At 43.0% G+C, this 26,032-nt stretch overlaps 1 protein-coding gene across 1 annotated transcript in view; it reads left to right on the forward strand.

Moving 5' to 3' along the window:
• Positions 1-26,032, forward strand: part of Tbxas1 (thromboxane A synthase 1) — a 140,851-nt gene that overhangs the window by 20,057 nt on the left and 94,762 nt on the right. Inside the window, exons 2-3 of the mRNA XM_042677300.1 lie at positions 6,896-6,989; positions 10,240-10,292. Coding sequence (XP_042533234.1) covers positions 6,896-6,989; positions 10,240-10,292 — 147 coding nt within the window. The remainder of the gene's footprint in view (positions 1-6,895; positions 6,990-10,239; positions 10,293-26,032) is intronic.

Consider the following 26,032-nt stretch of genomic DNA (forward strand, 5'->3'; position numbering starts at 1 on the left):
AATAATTAAATAGAAAACAGAACTTAGAATGATCAACATAAAATCTAGTACTTGACAAGACTAAAACCCTAGACAAGGGGCTGGGAAGGTGGCTCAGTGGTAGAGCGCTTGCCTTGCACGCCTGAGGCCTTGGGTTTGATTCCTCAGCACCACATAAGCAAAAAGAAAAAAGCCGAAAGTGGCGCTGTGGCTCAAGTGGTAGAGCGCTATCCTTGAGCTAAAGAGCTGAGGGACAGAGCCCAGGCCCAGAGTTCAGGCCCCACGACCGGAACCCCCCCCCAAAAAAAAACCTAGACAAAGCTATACAAAACTAATCAAGAAAAACTTTCCAAGCAAACTAAAAATAGAAGGAAGTACCATTACTTCAACCAAAAACTATTAAAAATTCACAGCAAAAGCTCACAGTTAATCTTAAATATTAGATATATTCCTATAGATTCAGAAAGAAGATGCTAATTCTTACTACTTCTCTCTAACATTGAATTAGAAACCCTAGCCATTGTAATAAGACAAGACAATGAAAGGGAGGCAAAAGGCTTAACAAGAAAGACAACAAATTGATATTATTTGCATGAAATGTAATTGTCAACACAGGCAATCAAATAAACTCCACCTGTGAACCAGAAGAACTAATAAAGTTTAGAAGGATCACTGTGTACAAGTTGGGCATTAAAAATGGTATGTCTACAGATGAGAAATTCCAGTAATAAATATATGTAAATATATTCATTTATGCTTTTCTATGCATAAAATTATTAAATTGTTACCAAAGGACAGAGAGAAGAGAATCACTAGAGAGATACCACCTTCATAGATGAGAAGAATCAAGTGTTACAGTCTGTTGGCATTCTTAAAATTAATGTATACATATAATTACAATTCCAATAAAAGCCCAAACATGATTTTTAAAAAGTCAACAGATTAATTCACTTCAAAATTAGAAACAAGAAAATAAGCTATGAAGAAAATACTTTAGAGTTGTAATAATTAAAATAGTAAGGCACTGGCATAAATTAGACACGAGGGACCCAGGCACCAATACTACCAAGAGTATAGTGGAGATGGCAGTATAAATTTGTGAGGAGAAAGGGCCAGGGCAGCAACTTCACCAACCCTATAGTGGGCAGGATTCTTTTATCAGGGTCTCCATGAGATACCAGTCCTGAGGAGCCGCCTCTTGTGGCAAAACCTGGTTTATGCTCCCTTCTGATGACTGATTTGTCTTTGCAGCCTCCTGGGCTCTGAAAGATGCCAGATCCTGATTCCTGGGGAACAAACCACTCACCATTATAAATTAGTAAACAAACATTATTATTTTCCCATTGAATCTTGGGAGGTAATCTAGCTCCTATGGACACATGAGCAAGAGTGAAGGAAGGTTCCCAGCCTTGAGGACCAGCTGAAGGCAGGTCTCCAGGGAGTGGAAAGCAGAGGGAACTTTCTGGGCATGTCAAGACACACCCATGGTGCTGAAACGGGAACTGAGCAGGCCTCACAAACTCTGCATTTCACAATTTCCCCACAGAAAATTGAGGCATAACTGAAGCTGCTCTATCCTCACAGTTCTCCTGCTGTAGTTGGGGGTGCAATGGGACAAGGAAAGAAAGAAAATGGAATCCAATCAAAGCCAGCCACTCAAGTTGGCGTTGGTAATTTTCTAAATGAATGAAAACAGTTCAGAATTGGCCAGCTGGTTGTTTTCTTTGTGCCTCCTCCTTTCCCTTCCCTTCCCTCTTCCTTCCCCTCTTTCTCTCCTGCCTCCCCTTCCTCTCCTCTCACTTGGCCTCTCCCCCGTCCTTCTCCTTCTCCCCTCCTTTTCCCTCGCCCTCTCCCTTCCCCTATCTTCTCTTCCTTTCCCTCTCCCCTTCCTCCTCACTTGCCCTGTGCTTCCTCTCCCCTTCTCCTTCTCCCTCTCCCCTCCTTTTCCTCTCTCTCTCCCTCTCCCTCTTAATAGTCATGTGCTCTATCACTTGAATCCAGTCCTTTTGCTTTTAGTTGATCAGCTAGGGTCTCACAATACAGATGTGCAACACCTCACCCAGTCCCCAAGTGAATTCTTTATACACAGCTATTGTAGCACTATTCTGCCCAACACCTAGATAAACAATTGTAAGAGTTAGACAAAGCAGGAGGAGAGGGAGAATAGAGAATAAAGTAGGGAGAGGAAGAGGAGGAAAGGAAGAAAGGAAAAAGAATTTCAACATTGGGGAAGTTTTTTTTTTAATGCTGAAGAAGGTATAGCAAAACATATTCTTTTTCCTGAGTAATGAAAGAAATGCAGAAATCAAGATATATTGATCCACCAAATTAGGAAAAAATAACCTTACAAGACTGATGAAGTAAGTATGAGACAGTGGGACTAAACAGGGAAAACTTTCTGTAAAGTATTTGGCATTTTGTACCTATGTTTAAAATAGTGACGTGAATTTCAGGTGTGTCTGTGAACGTAATATATAGCCATGAATCATATCCATGATAATTAATGTAGAGAAATAAAACTAGAAAAATTATGGAGTATGTAGTCTCAAATGTATACAATACACAGAAAAACTAACCAGAAAGACTCAGGGAAAGTAGACTATACTTTAGCTTTCTTGCCCCAAGGTCTGTCTCATGCTTCAAGATTTACTTTCTGGAGAGCCAGTAAACCTCATCTTCTGCTCCCAACCCCCTATCAAAACCTTTTGAACACACAATAGTTTAACACTCCCGGATGAAGCTTCCACTTGTGCCCACCACTGTCTATAGAATGACAGTGGGTTGCTCTTCTCTGAAGGGCAGGGTAGATGTGTTGCTGGCATCCTTTGCTTCACCTCGTCTTGGAGCCTCACAACTGTTACTCCAGGAGCAGCTCTTTTTTCCAAGAGTACTTTCCACTTCAAAGACATCAACTACCTCTGGAACTTCCTAAAGCAGCTAACCATGGAGAAATTATTTGCTAGTAATCATGAAAATGGAATGAATGAACCAAGGAGCTGGCTGCACTCAGGCACATACTAGAGGACAGACCAATTCCTCTAAGGCTGCGTAAGACATGCTGTGAGGATAATCCTGTAGGACAAGCTAGTCTTGGAATGCTTCTTTTGCTCCAAATGTCAATCCATTTGGGCCTCTTTAATGATTCTTCAACATATCCCCAATTTATTCTGAGTGGCTACTTTGATTAAACAACATGCTACATACCTATGTGAGATCAAAATAGGGCATTTGTCCTGAGGAAACTGAAATATTGAGAACATTCCCAGCTTTACCATTTGAGCCTTGTGTTGAAGACGGTGCATATGGTTTAATTTATTATGAGAAGGGACAGAATAAGTATCACCACCGGCATGGCAGGATTTATCTCCTCTAGCATTTAATGACTGCCTTCACTGTGAAAATAAAACCAAAGAATGCTCTCTGAAGCTATATCTGCTTTTTGTTGTCATATTCCAACTTCAGTATCCTTAATGTAAACAATGACAGATGTCCATAATCATAATTGTAGGATTCATTTGCATTAATTCCTGTCAAAGGAAAGCTGTTCTAAATATCACACCATGCTGATCGAGGATGATTGTACATTACCTGCTTTTCCCAGTTGCATCCCACACCACCTGTACATTTTTGGATGACAACGAACTTAGTGACATAAAAGAGAAACTCGTTTTACAATGGTGATTTTTAAAGTAACAGGAGGAAAAAACATTAAGGTTTTTCACTGACTCTCTAAAACTCAATCATAAGTATCCCTAGGATCAGTTTCCAGACGTGTCTGGAAAGCCAAGAAATCTAGGTGTCAGCAAGGCCACACATACCCTGATCCTGTTCCTTCCTTGGCTTCCCCTAGCTGGTTGCAGACAGTTATTCCTCTTGCTGCCTTCATAGTTGCTTGGTGTCCTCCGTGTGTCTTGTCTTCTCCAGAGCGTCTTCTTAGAAAGACCTTTGCCACTGCATTAGACATATGCTCTACTTCCATATGACTTCATCTTAGCTAATTACATCTGCAACAACCCTATTTCTGAATAAGATGGTCATTCTGAAGTTCCTGAGGGTTAGATTTTGAAGTTGTCTTTAAAAAAATTATTGTTATTAAAAGGTGATGTACAGAAGGGTTACAGTTATATAAGTCAGGTAAAGAGTATATTTCTTTTTGGACAATGTCGCTCCTTCCTTCACTCTCTCCCAGTTTTTTCCCTCCCATCCCTATCTATGTGTTGTATAGTTGGTTTTTGACACAGTGTCTAGTGAGTACCACTGCTACCTTTGTTTACCCTTGGTCCCTTCATTTCTGTGCTTTCCTTCCCTTCCCCTCCCAAAGACAGATAATAAACAAGCAAGACAAAAAGAAGAGAAAACAAAAGCAGCAATAAAATAAAAATCCTCTGTTTCCATTTCCTAGAGTTCAGGCATTGTGCCTTTAGGTTCCTTTCCTAAGAGTATCAAATGATCATTTTGAACTTACCAACCCATCACAGGTAGAGTCCATGAATTTGGAGTTAAGAACCTGAATCCAAAGAACATGAAACAAGGGGGCAGGGAAGGAAGTGGGAATGAGACTAAGCGAACTTACTGTGCAGGTTGCCTGTAAACCTGGTGAGGAGGATCTTCCCCGGCAGGTTTGGGTGGTGAGACTCTGGTGACTGGTGATGATACTTGGCCAATTCCTAGCAGAAGACACTCACATTCTGCCCTAAAATCTGTGGTTAGGCCCAGGACATTCTCTGCTGTTGCCATATGTTTGGGGGAAAAAAGATGTCTGAATTTTGTGCAGAGACACATGGGCAGTGTTCTTGTAAGTGGAGTTACATAATTAGGGCATGGGCTTGCATAATAATTAGCATGTATAATTAGACACAGACGTCTTGTCCTTTAATTAGACAATCAAGACATCTAATTACAAAAATTAAGATGTAATTATGTGGCTCAAGATCTTCATATTTCTCTTTTACTCTATCCGAGGTTCCATTTAGAAAATAATTCACAGAAACTGATGGAAAAAATATACCTAGACTCCTGGTTTGAGGTTGTTAGAGAGGTGGTAAGGGAGATGCTGTAAGTCTTCTTTGATCCCTCTCATTGGGTATAAGGGCCATCGTTTAAAATACCATCACCTACTTGAAAGAGTAACTTTTGCCCACTGTGCTGGTGCACATGTGCGTGGAGAGGAACGTTGGCATGACTAATCCGCATCGTTCACAGGAGGCTGTGCTGTGGTTTGTAATGACACTTGAACTTGGACTTCAGTGTGATGTCCTGGGAATTCATTCCATCCTAACAATGTCCTCAGATGATGGAACTCTTAGTGGTTCTGGCAGAGGAGTCTGCTTCCCCCTTCTGTCCTGTTTGATTCTCTCCTATGGCCTCTGCAAATGGAGACCCATTGCCTAGAAGAATACAAACCCACACCCACGCTGTCTTGCCCTTGGTCTGAATGTTTAATAATGTGCAGAAATGTCCCTATATTGTAAGTGCTGCTTCTTAGACTGCAGGTAATAAATGAGTGGATTCTTACCACTAAGTTTTGTGGAGTTCCGTTCCCTTTAGAAGCCAGTCTGTGGAGTTCTTCTCTGTTGTTTTTCCCAGTCTCTAAATTGTGCTTTGGCTGATCTCTGCATGATGCTAAACACTCAGTTTGACTCATTAATTTTTCTGAACTAACTGAACTTTTGACCTAATTGGCTGGCTGGTTAGGGATCAGGGCCATATGGCCATGGTTTTCTAAGCCAGGCTTTAACTCCTGTTATTCTTCTCTTCCCATAAACTGCTGAAATATCCTAGTAATTCCAATGTTTTGACAGCCATACTGTACTGCTGCTTTCTCTTGGAAAGTGGCACGGAAGTCTGTCAGACCACACTTCCTGGTTTTTGATTAAGAAAGTCTGTTTCTCATATGGTTGCAAGCTGGGGGAGGGGGGATCGGGGGAAGAACTAACAGAGGTTGGTGATATTGTCTGGTCTGCTCTCCAAGGTGTGCTTCCATCTCCTTAGTTTATTTTTTCGGTTGGTTGTGGGGCTTGAACTCGGGGCTTGGGCACTGTCCTTGAGCTTTTCTGTTCAAGGCTAGTACTCTATCACTTTGAGCTGTAGCTCTACCTCCTGTTTTCTGGTGGATAATTGGAGATAAGAGTCTCACAGACTTTCCTGCCCAGTTTGGCTCGAACCACAGTCCTCAGATCTCAGCCTCCTAGTATTATAGGCATGAGCCACCAGTGCCAGGCTCTGTCTCCTTCTCTAGTATTTAATTATTTTCTATGGAAAACAATTGTCAGTTCATCACTGAGCCTTCTAAGCAATTGCTCATGATAGAGGCAAATCTGAGCTGGGATGAGATATGTTTGTGAAGATCATGATGGGCTTCTGGGTGTGGGGAGAGGCAGTCAAGCTACTTCATCCCTAAGGCATCTCCCAACTCTGAGGTTTTCAGATCGCTGGTCTCTGGCTCATCACTCAGGAATTTCTGACTGAGTTATTCTTTTTGTTACTCTTGTTGTACACCACAACGACTCTCCCTCTGCTCCTTAATCGTGTTCACTGGGAATTACTCTTCTATCTTTACTCTATACTTCCAGTGAATTCAATTCTTCCAGTTCTTAATAGGGCCAACACATGAACAGAATCTTCAGTTTCCTCCCTTTTTGTTGTTGTTGGTGGTGGTTGTGGGGCTTGAACTCTGGGCCTGGGTGCAGTCCCTTAGCTCTTCAGCTCAAGGCTAGTGCTCTACCACTTGAGCCACAGCACCACTTCCAGTTTTCTGGTGGTATATTGGAGATGAGAGTCATATGGACTTTCTTTCCCAAGCTGGCTTTGAACTGTGATCCTTAGATCTCAGCCTCCTGAGTAGCTAGGATTACAGGCGTGAGCCACCAGTGCCTGGCCAGTTTCCTAGCTTTTAAAATTTGTTTCTTCCTTCCAGGTATTCCACATCAGCATTCTCAAGACTGGAGAAGTTGGGCATCAGACATCCCAAGCCATCTCCTTTCATTGGAAACCTGATGTTTTTCCACCAGGTAAGGCATGAACTCACTGGGCTTTGTACAGGCCTTCCCCCATGAAGAACTGGTCTTCTCTAGGTCACCCCAAGTGGTTTGTGTGTGAAGGTGCTATGTGATGTAATGAGCCATTGTCTACTGTGCTGACAATGCTCTCTCTCTTGTCAGCCATCAATATGCTGGACCCTTTAATTCATTCACTACAAATCTGTGAGAACCCTCGCCCCGTGGGACTGTGCCTGGCTCATGTAGATTTGACTAGTGTGTGAATGACAGCAGTGGTAAACCCAGGTTGTATATGTGTGAGTGTTTGACCTTCTGCAGTAATCCTGTCCAAAGACAGGAGGAGTCTCTGTTTCTCTGTGATTCCTGGCACCCTATATTTGTTACCAAAACTGCCTACCTCAGTACTTCCTGATTTTCCTTGTTATCTACCTCTTGGATTATGCCGTTGTTTATCATCCTGTAACTCCCTTAAGATAGCCCTTGGCCAATCTGAACCTATAAGTGTGGAGGTTGGGGGAGACACTTAGGGTTTAACCTTGTGTCAGTTAACCCAGTGCTCACCCCATGATGGTACTGGATCATGACTTATTTAATATTAAATTACAAAATGAGATATCACTGCATGGACATTTCTTCATCATTGTTCTGGAATCTGCTGGTCAGAACTAGCACAAACTCTTTTTGTTGAGTGTCTAATTACCCATGCCTTAGAATTCAGGTTACTTACACTCTCAAGTGCACCACTGAATGGCATTATACAGCACCAAAGCAGGATTGGGTAGTGGAGATGGGGGCTATGGTCTTACTATAGACAGGATGGAGAACTGTCAGAGTGGAGGCAGCTGTGGGAGAAGCACAGACACCAGGGGAGGAGCTCTATGTGTGTGCCACGTCGTTAGAATGACAGCTAGAGTGTCCACTAGCCTGTACCCGCCGGAAGCTAAGAGGTAGAGAACACTGGGAAGTATGGTAATATGTCATTTGTTTACTCACACTCTGAAAGACAAACTCAGAGCTGTTCATGTTCCATCATTCTGAAGTGAGGTCCATGGGAATGCAAGATTCCCCTGCCAAGGGCCACCAACAGTTTAGGTTAGAGTTACAGAATCCATCCAGGCTGAAGTGGTAAAGGCTTGTTACAGGATAATGATGACAGCCACAAGAAAAAGAACATGGGCTGAGCACCAGTGGTGCATACTTATTATCCTAATTACTCAGGAGACTGAGTTCTGAGGATTGCAGCTCAAAGTCAGCCTGAGCAGGAAGTTCTGTGAGACTTTTATCCTCAATTAACCACCCAGAAAACTGGAAGTGGAGCTGTTGTTCAAAGTGGTAGGGTACTAGCCTTGTGGAAAAACTCAGGAACAGTGTCCCAGTCCTGAGTTCAAGCCCCATGACTGAAGAAAAACTCAAAAAAGAACCTGGGCAAAATTGGGAATGATGGTGATGAGAATTCAAGGCAAAAGGAGTTAAACACGAGCCTTCGATCTGTGCCAGGATTACAGGGAGAATGGCTATAGGATGACAGAAATAAAAAGTCAGAAAGGGTGTCTGGCTCTGCTACAGAAACCCTGCTTTAAGTAAACTGTCTTCAATTTGCCAGAGTGACATGTCACAGAAACAGCCCAGGAGGCACTTGTAGATAGGGACTCTGGTCTCTATCTTTGAAAGTTATTTTTTTCTCACATTGGGTTTTCTCAGAAGCCTGTTGGTTTTTCCTCCTAACTCACAGGGACACTGCCAGTAGAGCAATATCAGGAGCCAAGAGATTGGATTGTGTGTGTGTGAAAAGCCACACAAAGCAGGAAAAGACTAGTTTTGGACTAACCCTGATAATGACCATCTAATGGTTCTTCAGGACACCCCCTTCTCCCTGCCCCCTGGAAAGGCAGCTCCTTGGCTCTCCGCCCAAAATAACTGTAGCTATTTTTGCCTCTTGATCTCCCTCGCTTAAATTTCTTTTCTATCATTTTGGTCTCTTTGTCTGCTCTCATCCCTCTCCAGTATTTGTCATGTTGATTGCTTGCTCCCAGGATCTTAACTCCCTAGCCCCCTCACTCCACATCTTGTTCTCTGGCGTGTCTAGAGAGTCCAAAACAACTCTCTCCTTAAGGCTTCCTGCAGATCCTTGAAGCAAGTGTGAAGGATGTTAGAAGTGTCAGATAGGAAACAAGAAATGAATGTCACCTTTTGCTGGGGGCAACCATCCTGGGTACTGAGTTGAGTAATGGATTTAGACTCCACATTTTGAACAAAAACAATGTAACTCAGGGTATGAGGAGAACACAGAGCTGTCACCTCTTGAACATTTCCCCAGATACTCCTTTTCAGCCCATCCTTGTGTGCACAGATCCTGCCAAGTTCTTTCTAGAACTTGCTAGAATGTAGTCCCTTCAGTGACTATTTTTATATTCCTTGGTATATGGCAAACTAAGCCTGGAGAATTCAGTGGATTTAATGGCAGTGGGGTCTATTGCCATTTAGGACACCCACTTCATCTAACCCTCAGCTCTCCTCTCACACTACACTTATTTATCATATATACCCTTGTACACCCTACCCCAACACAAATCCAGCGCTTCCCACCCAACGCATCCATGTGTACTTTCATATATACATCACTCCGCCATATTGAAATTTTTTGGAGCCCCAACTCATGTGATGTCCTCAAGTGTCCCCTGCATTTGCCACCTTCACAGTACAAGAATTTTTCTGATCCTCCACCCACTTTGTCCCACATATACCTTCTGGTAAACTCCACTATGAAAATATGCCCATGTTTTATCCTATGTGGAGTCAATCTAAAGTAATGTTATACTTTGAATATGTTGGTTTTAGTTAAAAATGTAGCTTAGTTGGAAAGAATTCTTAACTGGTGATAATTCTGATAGACTCAGAAGTTTACACATTTAGGGACCAGGAAAGGAACTTGGCCAAAGAATGATCTGAGCCACATTAATGGGGAAGGGGGGAGGCGGGGAGGTTCTGCGCATGTTTTAGTAGCAGTTAGGCACAATAGTTTAAGCACTAGTGATCTCTTTCTCCCATTAAAATGGAGCTGCTGAAGAGTTTAGGTTGGCAATATTTTTTAAAGCCTCTTGTTTATCCAATATTCTGCAGTACTTGAAAGCAATATAGCTTGAATTCTTTTTTATGGTTTATGTAATTTTGCCCTTGCCTTTCTAGAGTTCTTTTTCCTGAGTAAATTTGAGAAGTTGAAAGTTTGCTCAATCATTCTTACTGTAGTATGTGTTTTCTGCAGGGTTTTTGGGAAAGCCAAATGGAACTCAGGAAACGATTTGGGCGTCTGTGTGGGTAAGGAAACTCAGCTTTTATTCTATATGCTTGCATTTCTGCACATTGAGTTGATGTGGCAGAAATAATAAGAATAGGAATGTTACTTATGTTTCTATTCACTCCTTTGGGATAGTTTCTTTCAAATTTAGATTTTTAGTGTATTTTAAGTGTTTCGTTGTAACATCTTCATATGCATGTGTTCAATGTTCTTTGATCATATATATTCATATCCCCGTCATTTTCTCCTCTCCCCTTCTCCCTCCTACAGATTCCCTTCCCCCTTCCCAATAGTTTCCCTTCTACTTCCATGTTTCTCTCTTTTTTTTTTTTTTGTCGGTCGTGGGGCTTGAACTCTGGGCCTGGGCGCTGTCCCTCAGCTCTTCAGCTCAAGGCGAGTGCTCTACCACTTGAGCTACAGCGCCACTTCCATGTCTCTCTCTTTTTAAAATCTAGGTTCCTCATATAAGAAAATCGATTTTGATACTTGTCTTTCTGAGTCTGGCTTATTTTGCTTCATGTAATTAGCTCCAGTCCCATCCATTTCCCTGAAAATGGCATAATTTCATTCTTCTTTATGGCCAAATAAACCTCAATTTTCTATCTTTCTTTGTCTATTCATCTGTCAATAGGCACCTGGGCTGATTCTCTAACTCTTGTTGAGAGTCCACAAAAGAGGGCGCCCTGTAGTTCAGGCAAGATTCCTAGAGAAAACCTTCAGGGTTGTTCAGAGAGGCTTGGTGCTAGCCTGAGAGACCCTGGCTGTTGGTCTCAGTCACTTCACACCATCCTGGCAGGCATTGTGCTGTACAGAACGTGACAACCTCCACACTCTGTGGCAAACAGCCAGCTGGCTTTGACAGCCCATGAACGTCTTACCTTTCATTTATCTACATCTTACTTGGCCCAGCACCCGTTTCAAGCGGAAGGAAGTGTTATTAATAACTACATAGGATAACAGTGTAAACAAAGACTTCCTGGTTATGCTGCAGCATATATCACCCTTGCTCTTGGCCATTTAAAAACGATTCAATTCTTCCCTTTATTTCTCTTGAATTTTCTCTTTCATGCTTCAGAGCAATATCCTTTTTTTCTGAAACCCCAGAACTGACGAATAAGCCCATGGTCAGACTACTTTCTCTATTAGAGACTTTACAGGCTTGAGTGGATTTTAACGTAAGTCTTTCCACACTAGAGTCCTCATCACGGTATTCTGTTTTACACAGCTTCTACTCAGATATGGGGTGTTATTTAATAGCATTTTCTTTTCTTTCTTTGGTTCTCCAGAGGTTTGAAATCAAGGTCTTGTGTTTGCTAGTCAGGGGATCTACCACTTGAGCCTCAGCCTTTATGCTCTTTGTTATTTCTTTACATTAGATCTTTTGCGTTTGCAGAGGGCCAACCTTGGATCGTGATTTTCCCACCTATATAGCTGGGATTATGGACACCAACTGATTCCTGGCTTATTTATTGAGGTTGGGTCTTGTTAACTTTTTGCCCAGGTTGGCCTTGAACCATAATCTTCCTGATCTCGGTCTCCCAAGTTACTGGGATTACAGATGTGAACTACTGTGCCCTGTCCATAGTATTTTTTGGTAGCTGCATTAAAATTCCATTGGATTGTGATCATCTTAACTGGAAGTCTGTCTGTTATAGGATTTTGGACTTCTATTCTCTTATTTCTTATTTGTAAAGGTACTGAATCATAGTCTCAGTAAATGACCCTACCCAGGAGAGGTATACTCTTGGCCAAATGCTTCTACCTACACTGTTTTTTTGTTTGTTTGTTTTTCTTTTTCTTTTGCCAGTTGTGAGGCCTGAACTTTGGGCCTGGGCACTGTCCCTCTTCAGCTCAAGGCTACTACTTTGAGCCATAGTGCCACTTCTGGGTTTTTCTGCTTATGTGGTGCTGAGGAATCAAACCCAGGGCCTCATGCATGCAAGGCAAGCACTCTACCACTGAGCCACCTTCCCAGCCCCTACACTGGTTTTTATATAGTCCTAAAATACTAATAAATTAGCATGCAATATTTGATGCTGTCCATATTAGTTTGTCAGTGCTTCAGAGTGATCTTAACTGCAATTGATGATTTATTGTGTGTCTAAGGATTAGCTGGATCTGACTGGTTTAAACTGCACATAGCTTCTCTGGACTTCCTGCTGTGTCAGGAGGGGTGGTCTCATATGTATACTCCTGCTCCTGCAATTCTCAGCCTCTGTGGAAGGGGAGGCTCCCCAGGGAAGGATCTTCTTTGGTACAGGCAAAGACTTAAGGAGGAGTTCAAACTGGTTAAATTATTGTATACACATGTGTGAAATCCCATGGTATGAAACTCCTTTGAACAATTAGCATCCCATGACAAAAAGGAGAATAGGAATGGACAGCAGGACCTGTCCAGGGTGGGGGAACTAGTGGGAAGAAGAAGGTGAATGAGAGGGTCAAAATACTTGATGGTAGTGGAGCTGTGGCTCAAGTGGTAGAGCACTAGCTCTACAAACAAAAAGCTTAGGGAGAGTACCTAGGCCCCGAGTTCAAGCCCCAGAACTGGAACCAGAAGAAAAAAAAACACTTGATATATATGTGTGAAAATGGAATGAAGAAGCCTGTGATGAATGGTTTGGGAAGGGGAATAGTGGAGGAAGAAGGTACAGCGTATGCATCTATGGCCATGCAGAACTGTAGCCCCGTTATACAACTAATCGAGGCTAATAGGAAATGTTTTTAAATATAGAAGAAAAAGGCAAGCAAGAAACACACTGTACCAGATCAGCTGACATCCTAGTGATTAAATCAAGTTACCTGGCCAAACCCAGACTCAGGGCAGGAGGTGCACTGTGAGCCCAGAGCATGTCCCTAGGCCAAGCCTGATACTGTCGGAGCAGGGAGATGTACTCTGCTGGAAGGGCAGGGAGGTGGGGAGGGGGAGAGATTGCCATCACATAGGAGCCATGCTAGCTCACAAAGGACGAAACTATTTAACCTTTTATTCTATGGTACCATTCTGTTGCTTTTTTTCTTTTGCTCTGTATTCTTTTTTTTGTCTGCATGTATATTGATACTGGAGATTGAGTCTAGGGCTTTGCTCTCTCTAGGCATGCCCTCTACCACTTGAACCATCCCCCTAGCCCTTTTGTTTGTATTTTGTTTTTTAGACAGGACTTTGCTAGCTTTGCTCAGGCTAGCCTCAGTCCTCTTCTCCCAACTCTTGAGTAGTTTGTATTACAGCCACACAATACCATGTCCTGCTTGTTTGATTTTGTGTGTGTGTGTGTGTGTGTGTGTGTGTGTGTTAGGTTCTTATCCCAGTTCTCTTCTCAGTGACCCCATTCTGCAGCTGCCTTGACCCCCTGACCTCTATCCCATAGCATCTACCACTTGTTCTTCAAAATTACAGCTCCAACTATCATTGCAATTGCCTCCTACCTTAGTCTTTAATCTTCCAAGTGCAGCAGCATGCAAAAAATATACGAACTGAGCATTCAAATCCTTTCTTGGAAAGATTTTCGCATTGCATCTAAAGGATGAATATGGCTAGCCTGTGTCTGAGAGGGCCACCCAGATGAATACTTACTCCCAGTGGGACAGGAGGGAATGGCCTAAAAATGCCCCCATTCACTAGGGTGGGCCAGAGATGGAAAATCAACCAGGCCGTGGACAGAGCTAGTTCCAGTTGATGGATAAAGTATGGTGTAAACAGTAAGAAGTTGGCAACTTCCTATTGTGGCGAACATGGGTCACAGTGGACATTCTAGGAGCTAGCTGCCATCAGAGAGCTGCCAGCAGGGTAACAGTCAGATGACCAGTCAAGAAGCCCTCAAGGAGGCTTGGTTTGGACATTAGGCCTCAATGACAGGTGACCTAAGAGACCTCTGAATCCTGACAGGGGAGTCTGATGGGAGCACAAGGCCTCGGGATCCAGACCCATGCCCAGTACCACTTGAGAGAACAATTTCCACTCTGGCTGGAACATGTGTAGTCTTAGAAGCTGGGTCTCTGAATGCCCTGCCAGGATGCTTCTAGTTTCTGGCCCAGGGTTAGGACTGCAGGTGGAGACGAAGCAGTTGGCAAGGATGTCTGGAGGGCCACAGAAGCTGGAGAATCAGCGACAGATTTGCACTTTTGCAGTCTTGATGTTTCTATCCAAAACCAACATCAAAGAAGAGTGTGTCAGGTTCAAGGTGGGAGGAAGCTCATTCCCCATCAGTGACAATCAAATACAGCATCAATAACTTCTTTATCCCCTAAATGACAACCTGCACAGCTGTGTTCCCAAACAATAGAATGTCTCAAATTAAAGTTACATAAAAGCTCTATTTCTAGTAATAAGTGCAAATCAAAAACTTCTATATTTAATTGAATAGTACCTGCAAGAACTCCAAGTTGTTCAATGCAAAATGCATAATAGAGTCATTTGTAATAGTCATGAATCTTTGTGACATTTGTCAGGGTGTTCTCTCTCTTGGAAACAAGTCTTGAGAACACATGCTTTTATGCAGAGATCTTTTGTCAAGAAATTTTGTGGGGGAAGAAAAAAGAATGGCACCACCTCAAAAATTACACACACACATTTACCAAGTTCTTGTGCCTCTTACCCCTCGTTGAGGACGCAAACAGGATTCTAACCTGATCCAAAGAGAATGATATTCTACCTCTGTTTTCCAATTTTAAATAAACAATCATTACAAAATCCAAAGAAGCAGCAAACATTCAATCACATAGAGCTTCAATTTTCTACTTAAGCACTATTTTATGGGCAGAGACTCAAGTTTTCAGAAACCTATGAATGAGCCAGATACGGTAGCACACACTGTATCTGTAATGTCAGCACCGAGGAGACTGAGGCTGGAGGATCTCAAGTTGGGTTTTTTGTTTGTTTGTTTGTTTGTCTGTCAGTCATGGGGCTTGAACTCAGGGCCTAGGCACTGTCCCTGAGCTTTTTTGCTTAAGGCTAGTGTTCTACCACTTTGAGCCACAGCACCACTTCCGGTTTTCTGGTAGTTAATTGGAGGCTCACAGACTATCCTGCTCAGGCTAGCTGGCTTTGAACCACGATCTTCAGATCACAACCTCCTGGGTAGCTAATATTACAGGCATAAGCCACCAGTGATTAACTGGTTTGAAGCCAGTCTACATTATATAGTGAAACCCTCTATCAACAAAACACTAGGAAAGGAAAGGAAGGAAGGAAGAAGGAAGGAAGGAAGGAAGGAAGGAGGAAGGAAGGAAGGAAGGAAGGAAGAAAGAAAGAAAGAAAGAAGAAAGAAACTTGAATAATTAATAATATAAATCAATAGTTCTAACCCTTATTACTCACACTGGTCAAAAGATAAATGACAGCATCTAAATGTCTAAAATGAAAGCTGTTAGAGCAAATTAGACTTTGCCAGAAAACCATTCAGACATCCAGGTACAAGGTACACAGAAAAGATTTATTGCCAGTAAAGGGATTGGCAGACCCCTTCTCACAACAGAGAAGGTGACCTTTTGTAACCTCTGAGATTTGGGGAATGTTGTTGCTTTATAGGGTTATAGTTTCCCTCTCAGGTGACCCATATGACATGTGAGGTTTAGGGGATCTTGCTGCATTATATGGTGGTAGTTATCCCAAAGGAGAGCCTTCGGTGGTGAGTCCTTACCCTCTGGGTAGGGACTAATCATTTACTGCCTTTACTAGCGTTGCCTAGGGAAAGAGCATGCTAATCTATGAAAGGAGGCTATTGGACTAACAAAACCATTGCAAATATTAGTGTAAACGTTCAACCATGGTCATGCACTGTCCTATACACATTTGAAATTGCATCAAATTCTGAACCAAAGCTCTTCTCTACACTGGAATGAAGTCTCCTTCCTTCTTTTAAGTCTCTCTGAGTCTGGGTTGTTTACTATGCATTCCAATTAGTCCTGATCAGTCTTTTGTGGAACATTTCTCTAGCAATGCACACAAAGTAATTCCCTGGAAAGGCACCACCAAGTTTTATGATGCCTACACGCCTGGGGCAGATAATAGAAACTTAACTACTAAAATAAGTTCCTTGATTATTCTTCGAATCTCAAGATCATGTTCTTAATGACATTTCCCCCATCTTCGTCTCCAACTGCAAGGACCTTGCAATCCAGAGTAAAGTTGTTCTGCCCTAACTACAGCACACAATCTATTGGCCTCTGTGTGGGGACTTGACTCTGACCTGTTCTCCAGGCCTCACATTAACCACCAAAAAAAGGCACTGTTAGTAGGTGGTTCTGCTTTTTGCATCTGCTAAAAGAGGAATCTACTGTCTTACATCCTGAACTTTGGCTGATGGGTGGCCTGTCATTGCATGCGAGGTACGTGTGGTGACTGAGTGCTTTTGTCTTACAACCCCCGTTGCCACTTCTTGGAGCTACTTAGCCTTCAAGGAAGTGGCCATTCAGAGATGGAATCAGCACGAACATCTTTCACAACAGGATCACTGTGGCAAAGAACCTAGCTCCTCCCTCTTCTGCATGGCTAATGTGGTGGTGGCAGGTGCATGGCTGCTCATTAACCACCGAAGAGGCGGTTGTTCAATGGCTTGAAGGTCCTTTCTCTCTTCTCCTTTTCCCTCTCTCTCCTACCCTACCTCCCTGTATCTCTGTCAGTGCTGGAGAGCAAAGCAGGGCTTTGCACAGCATAGGCAAGCATTCTACCACAGAGCTCAACCCCAGCCCAAGTTTTCTCTCTTTGGTTTCACTGCCAGACAATTTGCTCTTGTTGATCTCTTCCAAAAGACCCCAGCCCAAAGATCCCTAGCTGCTGCTTGTTAAAGGAGTCTTCAAGTTCTCTGTTACAGTTTAGGGTCGCCCAGACCATCCCATGAGGGGGGAAAGCCTCCCACCCTTATCTTCCTCAGCCTGGGAGCCCACTGGGTGCTTTATCTTTAATCTCCATTCAACACCTGGGGTCTTGAATGCTGTCCTTCTCCAAGTCCACACCAGGGAGTTAAGGCTCAAGAAACCACATATAGCCCCAGAATAAAGGTTTCAAGTTCATATGCCAACAAAGTGACTCGAAGGAGGCATATCACCCTCCATAGTAGGGGGCTGAGGCACCTGCTTCTTGGTCAGATCCATACCATCAAGATAACATAGCGTTTACCATCTTAACCAATTTGGGGAGGCACAATGTAGCAGGATTAAAGTTAGTGGGCCTCTGTGTGACCATGGTGACCATGGCACTGCCACCATTCATATCTAGAATATCATTCTATATCTAGAGTATCATTCATATCTAGAAATTCATATCTAGAACTGAAATTTTATCCTGATCACTGCCCTCCCCCACCAGTCCCTGGCCACTCCCATCCCACTCTCTAGGGACCAATGTAAGTGGAATCACACAATTTTGGCTTATTTCAGTTAATATGTGTCACATTTCCCTCCTCCCTGACTCCATCTCCCCTCCCCCCCCATGCTGGGGATGGAACCCAGAAAGTCACACATGCTAGTTATGTACTGAATCACACTGACCTACATCCACAAGCTCTCCACCCACATTCTTTTGGTGACACTGGGGTTAGAACTCAGGGCCTTGCTCTTATTAGATAGGTGCTATATTGCTATGCCATGCCTCTAGCACAGATTTTGTTTCTATTTAAGGCGAAGGAGGGTCGACCATTTGAAGCCAGCCAGGGCTACATTGCAGGATCTTGTCTCAAAAAAAGAAATGCAGTTATGTAGCAATGGCCCTCAGTAGATGAATAGATCAAGAAAATGTGATATATATTGTATATATATAGTATTATACATATAATATACAGTATAAATAGTATTATATATAGTATATGTATGTATATACTATATAGTATATACTATATATATTGGAATTCTATGCCTCCATCAGAAAGAATGACACCGCCCCATTTGTTAGGAAATGGAAAGACTTGGAAAAAATTATATTAAGTGAAGTAAGCCAGGCCCAAAGAAACATAGGTCCCATGGTTTCCCTTATTTGAAATAAATAGTATATGTCTAGGACAAGCAGAAAAGGTCAAAAACTATATATATGTATATGTATATGACCATATAAGATGATGCTAAGCAAAATGAACCCCAAGATAGGGACACAAGGGTTTTATCTTTCTTGCTGTTGTTTTTAATGCACTCATAATGTACTATGTGATTTTTTTTGTTTCTTTTGTATGTTCTTCTCCCATGGTATAACCCCTGTTGTCACTGTATTTGATTCTGGTACCCTGCATCTTGTATATACATTTTTCTCTAATTTGGGAAGGGGAAGGGAAATAACAAAATACTGAAATAAGGATACATGTTGACCCATTGTAACAATGAGATGCACAAGACACTATGTTGAAAACAAACTTTACAACTTTGCAGGGGAGGAAAGATTTGGGGAGGTAGGGAAGGAAGGATGGTAGGGAAAAAACAAAAGAGAGGGTAATAACCCTAGGTAGGAAATGTACTCATTACCTTACTCATGTAACTGTAACCCCTCTATACAGTATCTCTACAATAAAAGATGTACATTAAAAATTAAAAATATAGTTATAACTGTAAGAGTACAAATATATCTTCAAGACTCCGCTGTCAGTTCATTTGGTAGCTTGTCAGAAAATGGAATTACTAAATCAGCTAGCAATTCTTGTTTTTCTTCTTCTGAGGATCCATTGTACTATTTTCCCAGTGAGCCCATCATTTGAAGTTTGGAGGACATGTTACAGCAATACTTTGTGGTTCCCTTTTCACCATGATTCAGAGGCCATTATTTTTCAATTACAAACGTTAAAAGTGAACTCCAGGTGAAAGTTACTCTCCATTTTGTGCTCTGGATCCCAAATGGATCAATGAGAACTGCACATTTATTTTATTTTTCTTTTATCTTTCTTTTTCTCTGTGTGTGTGTGTGTGTGTGTGTGTGTGTGTGTGTTCGCGCATGTACACATGCGCGCACCAGGGCCTTGCACTTGCACTTGACTTTTTTGCTCCAGGCTAGCACTCTACCACTTTAGCCATATCTCTACTTTAGCTTTTTGCTGATAAGTTACAGATAAGAGTCTCATATATACTTTTTTGCCCAGACTGCCTTTGAACCACAATCCTCAGATCTTAGCCTCCTGCGTAGCTAGGATTACAGGTGTGAGCCACCAGCGCCTGGCTGAGAACCACACATTTTCTGATTGGAATGTGTGACCTCCAAGGTCCTAATGCCTCCAACTTCCTGCTGGCTACAAGCCAGTGGGCACATTTTTGATCAAACTAACCCCATTGTCAACAAATGCTTGACAGGTCCATAAATTCAGTGGCTGTAGTACGTTCCCAGTGGTCGCCACCCAGAGCTCCTTCTTCTCCTATCTCGCTCCTCTCTGCCAAACCCTTTACAATTTATGTGTCTGCTTTTTCATCCTGCTCTCCTCCCACCCCAAATTTCCTCTTTCCCACCAGCTTCCAAGGGGCCCTTGTGTCTGATATACATTTCCTGCTCTCTGTCTGGGACTTCGGCTTTCATGTTCGTGAAATTTCCACTTCTCTCCCTGCAGCCAGTCCTTCCATCGTACAGCTTCTTACCGTGTCTGATGACTTACTAACTCACACACTTTTCACTGCTTTCATAGGCATAGGCTTCCGCATTTGCTGAAGGACACATGCTGTGTTCCTCATAGTCCCTGCTTTAGCACCTGTTCCCTGAGAGAGGTTAATACCTACGCAAATAATGGAGAGAGGGTGGGGATACCTAAGCTTGGGAAGGCATTGAGAGCTGTTGGCTTTGATGGAAAGGAGGAGAGTAGAAGCTGAGGGTGTGCTAGGAAAACCTGGTGTTTGGGACATCAATAAAGAGGACAGGCTGCCAGTGACTCCAGGGTGGTGCAAAGGGGGTGGATTGCCTCAAGAAACGGGAGCAGATTTTGAGAGAGGAGAAAGCACAGGAAGAATGGAATTTGCAAAAAAACCAAACACAGCATTATTATTCTTTTAGTCCTGGTGAGATAGCAGTGACTTGGATTAGGAGAAATGGAAGGAAAAGAGGGAGAAATTTTGTTTTAAAATGTCCTGTAGGGGCTGGGAAGGTGGCTCAGTGGTAGAGCGCTTGCCTCGCATGCCTGAGGCCCTGGATTCGATTCCTCAGCACCGCATAAGCAAGAAGAAAAAAGCCGGAAGTGGCGCTGTGGCTCAAGTGGTAGAGCGCTAAGCCTTGAGCTGAAGAGCTGAGGGACAGCGCCCAGGCCCAGAGTTCAGGCCCCACGACCGGACCCAAAAATAAATAAATAAAATAAAATGTCCTGTAGATGTCTATGGCTATACCACCCTGAATGCACTTGATCTCATCTGCTCTCTGACCAAGCAGGACTGGTTAATGCTTAGATAGGAGACTGCATGGGGATACTGGATGCTGTAGGTAATGGACTGCTGGGTGCAGGTGATACATGCCTATAATCCTAGCTACTCAGGAGGCTGAGATCCAGAGGCTCACAGTTTAAAGCCAGCCCAGGCAGAAAAGTGTACAAGACTCCATCTCCAAAATAACTCACAAAAAATCTGGCCTGAAAACATGGTTCAAATGGTATAGCACCAGCCAAGCAGGCAAACCAAGCAAGTGCAAGGATTTGGGTTCAAACTCTGATAGGGATAATAAAAGAGAACAAAAAGAGGAGAAGGGAGGAGAAGGGAGAAAGGGGAAGGGAAGGGGAAGAGAGAGGAAGGAAAGGAGAGGAGAGGAGAGGAGGGGAGGGGAGAAAAGAGGGAAGAGGAGGGGGAAAAGAGGGGAAGAGAGGGGAAAAGAGAGAAGAGGAGAGGAGAGGAGAGGCCTTATAGGAAAAAAGGTATCAGAACTGAGGAAATAAATCCTCAGTTGTATGGATGAATGAATCAGCATGAATTGCTGATGTTGGCTTGAGTTCTAAGGATGAAATTGGTTTCTATGGTGGAACATGGGAAAAAAGAGAAGGAGAGTTCATCTTCACCATACTCAGGTGGAGCTTGTGTTAGTTCACTCAGGCTGCCCAGCAAAATACCATAACTGCATGACAGAAAAAGTATTTATTACGGTTTGCAAGCTGGGAAGCCCAAGATCAGCATACTAGCAGACTGGATGTCTGGTCAGGGCCGGTCCACAGATGATGCAGTTCACAGATGACATCTTCTCACTGTGTCTGCACAAGGAAGGGGCGGGGAGGAATGCGAGCCTGGGGTTTGGGATCTTCCGCTTCTCACTCCGCAATCTCATGTGGTGTTTCCCACAGTGTGTCCTTTGGGCCATTTCCATCAATAATAATACTTGTGACATAGAAAATAAAAGAGAAGAGTCCCCTTTGGTCAAATACAGAAACACAGCATTAGTCCAAGCAACACAGGGCTCCTTATAGTCAAATGTGCTTGGGAAATCTCCCAAGTGTGGATTCAATGCCCAGGGTTTATGAGACTACAGGACTGTTTTGTTTCCCAGAATACCTCTTGGGATTAGAAGATGGGAGACAGACTCTAAGACCAGATCGAACATGGGTCTAGTAGCCAGCAGTATTTTCCTCCTAAAGCACTGGACATAAGAAAATAATCCTTGATAATGGTGACTTGTCACCATTACAGCCACTAATTACTAATGATCTCCACTTCAGGTTGACTTGAGGGGCCAAGGGCTGTGGAACAATGGAGAGCTGGGAATACATGGCTGTGTGCTTTGCTTCTTGATTTACTCCCTTGACCTGTTCTCTCACTCCCTTTCCTGTGTGCAACCTACATATCATTATTTGGCTCATACTATCTTTAGTGCCTGCCAGTGGTAATGCTACAAGTCTTGTGCTTTGCTTTAGTTTTCTAATTAGCACTATGCTTTCAATACCTGTCACATCACCATGTTCCCATCAAATATGTTACTTCTAACTGTTGCCTAACTCCTACAGCTGTGCTACCTGTCTGCTGTCAGGGAGAGGCACCCTGTGGTGAATTCTACGACTCTTATCTATCTTGCTTTAATGAGTATAATACATGCCTATGCTCTGGGGCCATTTTCATATCAATATTAGTAATCTACTCAGAGTTTTTTCACATGGGTCTTATCTTTCCAATATAATATCTCATATATGACCATATAACAACACTTTATCTTAACACATCATCTTCTTTAATACAGAAACACAAGTGACCTCAAGGTGAGAAGAGCATGTGGATTGTAAGATGCGCAAGCAGGATTGTATAGTGTACTAGTTTCTTTCCTGTTGCTATGACAGAAGGTCTGACATAGACAATTTAGAAGGAGGAAAGGTTTATTGGCTCATTGTTGCAGAGCTTGCAGGCTATTATAGGCAAGTTCCATTGCTTCTGGGCCCATGGCCACACAATGGCTACATAGCTGAGAAAGCATGTGAGAAATAAGCTGTTCACTGTCATGGTGGACAGGAAGAAGACAGGAAAGGACCAAGACAAAGCATCCCCTTCAAAGAAATAACTGTAGTGAGCCATTTCCTGTAAGGCAGGGGCCTTCTATAGTTGTTATCACTTCCCAATAGTTTATTCAATCTTTTTAATCTATCAATGGATTAATCCATTTATGAAGATAGAACTCCCATGATCCACTTGTTTCTGTAAACTCCCTCATAAATACTCCTAGAAGTGTGCTCCATTATTCTCTCTAGCTGTTTCTCAGTCTAATCAAGTTGACAGTCAAACTTGATTACCACCACTATGGGTTCTCCTTATTAATCTGAAACTCTCTGGTTCTACTTTTTTTCTGGTTGTTCCTTAGGTATGCTAAACACTCCTGCTTTAGAAGTTTGCCTCAACAATAGGTAATGTAACCAGTTGATTTTCTTGCTTTCCTGAGAGAAAACAAGCTCTGTGAGGACAGAAACTTTGTCTCTTATTCATCCTGATATTCCCCATGCCTAGAACAATATTGGACACATAATATATGCACAGTAAATATTTGGTGAATGAGTAAATGAATTGCCTCTTGGTACAAGTCTCTTTCATGATATTTATCCTCAAGGAAACCTCAAATAGGAAGATCTTGTTATTTTTCTAATTTTTGTCATCTGTCATTTTTTTTCTTGAAGATAAAAGAAAAGAGCAAGGGGAACTATCTTAAAATCAAGGCTTGGAAGGTGAAGGTCCTTAACTGTTTCCATCAGTAGTCCCTCAAAGTAATTAAGTTAAATTATATGTTATACATAAATCATCTGGTAATCCAAAGGATCAATAGACAAGTCAAAATATGTCTCATGACACCAACTGGGTTCCACTGACCCAGATCATCACTTGGGTTTTTACTGGGCTGTCCCATACCCGAGTATGCCATTGCCCAGGGCTTAACTGTTGGGGGTCTGCTCAAAGAATCAGAAAGAACATAGGATTAGAAACTATTTCTGGCTTCTGGTCTTTGCTCATCTATGTCCAACACAGGACTAAAATGAGTCGCTGAAGCCTTTTTCTTGCCTTTAAAAATGGCTTGAAGGCCAGAGGTGATGGTATATACCTGGATCATCGCTTCAGGTCATGTTACCACGAGATTTGATCTGGAAAACAAATGAAGAACAAAAGGATGGGTGGCATGGCTCAAATGATAGAGCACTCAACTAGCAAAGCCCTGAGTTCAAGCCCTAGCTCCACCCACCAAACTCTATTTGAGAGCCTGCCTAGATTGCAAGTCTCATTTGCACTCCTGCAGTGTAGACCTACCAAGTTCTAGTTGGGATTCCTCTGCTCCTTTGGCTTAAGTTCACAAAGCTGCTTGCAGCCAGCTGATGTCTTGGAGAGATGGATTAGTTCAAGAGCCCCCTTCCCTGGACAACTTGGGGCCAGGTACCCAGGTTCCTGCACAGGAACATGCTTATCTTCGTGTCTCTGGGGAATCCCTGCCCTGTGTCTTCTCCCGGGCTCCTCCTGGGTAAGGAATGGCACTTGAGACATGATATGTGTCTCCCTATCATTTTCTTTCCTAGCTATGAAATGGGGTGGAGGGGAGGAGTAAGGCTGGAACAATCATCTCTAAAGTACTACAGTCTGTGCTTAGATCTTTTCCTCCTGACTCTTGTTTCTTCCCAGTGTTGTCTGAAATTCTTCTGCCATTGAATTCTCACATCCGGCCTTTCTACCACCTCCCACATTCTTCCCGTGGCACTGAGCCTCTTTCTTCCCCATGCAGAAGTGACACTAGCTTCTGCCATGTTGTGAGCCTATATATCATTAGAGGAGAGGGGATTTTGTTGTATACACTCACAGGATATATGTCCTGCATGTATTCTATATCATAGGACACATACCCGCATACACACTTCCTGCTGCTATTCCAGAATACACATGCCTTGGTATAACGTGTGGGTGAAAATATTCAGGGACAGCCAAATGACTATTTTAATGTTTCTTTGTCCCTGTGGTGCCATCCAACTATTTATTTAGTAGCTGCATGCTCATTGCCTCGACAACTTTGCCTTAAAGGCTGTTCTTCATGTTTATGATTCTTACTGTGAAAAAAATTGCTTGCCTAACATCTGTTCTGAATTTGTTTTTTCTTTATTTTTATTTATCTATTCCCAATTGAATTAAATTTGCGCCAAGGACAGTAACTTGAATTGGAATCTTCAGTGTCCTTCAGGATTTCTATACACTTCAATACATCTCTTAATTACTCTTTTTTTTATTGTTATGAGATATACATCTATACCCCACTCACACAGGCAGATTGGTTTGCAGCTTACCTCAGCCTGTCCTCCTCTGGGGAGCAAGTTTTATTAACTGAATAAATTAAATGGGAGAGTATATTCAATAGAGGAGGGAGGTTTATCGTTATGGGCTTGTTTCAGATATTTTTCCTCCTGGCTGCCCAATTCTCTCCTGTAGCCATTGCTCTGTGTTGAAGGAAACTTAATATAGTCTTAATTCACTAGGATGAGAAGAGCCACTTCCTCTTACTGAGGAAGACTCTGAGGGGGAGGGGCGGAACTCTTCTCCTGCCCACTTCCAGGAAGGAGAGAGTAGAGGCATCCCAGAGTAACAAGGGAGAAGAAAAACATTTGGACCTGTGTTTCCTGGCTGCTAGGCCTGGGGTCTTTCCCAGGTGCCAGAAGGCCTCCTGGGGGAACCCAACCACCATCTGCCACTATGCCACTGGAACAGCCACCAACCTTCCCAGAGCGGGCACTATGTATGGTCCTATGGGTACAGCAGGGTGGGGCAGCTAGAAATGGACAGGGTAGTGCAGGACAAGTCAGGATGGGCCTCTTCTTCCTTGGGGGCTCCCCTGGTAGAATAATGGTTTTCTGGTTTCTTCCAGGCTGGTGTGTATGAGATGGGATCCAAGTCTACATTGACCCCTTTGTTGTTTCCACTTAGAAACCAACCTAGTGAGCCACCATGGTGCATATCCCCCTCAGAGGGCATGGAGGTCCCCAAGAAGGGAGTGAGATTGCTTTTTGACCCAGTGCTTGGGAATCTTCCAGGTATAGTGACAGTGGCCCAGGCACTGCAGGGATTGGCCCAACATCACAGTTATGACCCCAAATGTGATGCTCTTTCTACCATCTGTTCTCTGATTGTTCTAGGAGGAGGGTCCTCCTTAGCTCCTTAATGATCTTTCCCACATTCTTTGGGTCTATGTCCACGTCTTGTTGGACACTGGACAAGAAGGGTGACTACTCCATGTTTAGGATTCTGGACATGGTCTGTGCAACAGCAATTTCCATCTTTGCTCTGTGTACGACTTGGAGCGGATGGACATGGCAGACACCACCCTTTCCCAATTTGTGTTTGATTTAGAAGATAAACACACTCATGGTCTGAGTTGTGCTGGAAAGCC

Source organism: Dipodomys spectabilis, unplaced genomic scaffold, assembly GCF_019054845.1.
Source record: "Dipodomys spectabilis isolate Male_0828 unplaced genomic scaffold, ASM1905484v1 ptg000034l, whole genome shotgun sequence".
NCBI classification, from domain to species: Eukaryota; Metazoa; Chordata; class Mammalia; order Rodentia; family Heteromyidae; genus Dipodomys; species Dipodomys spectabilis.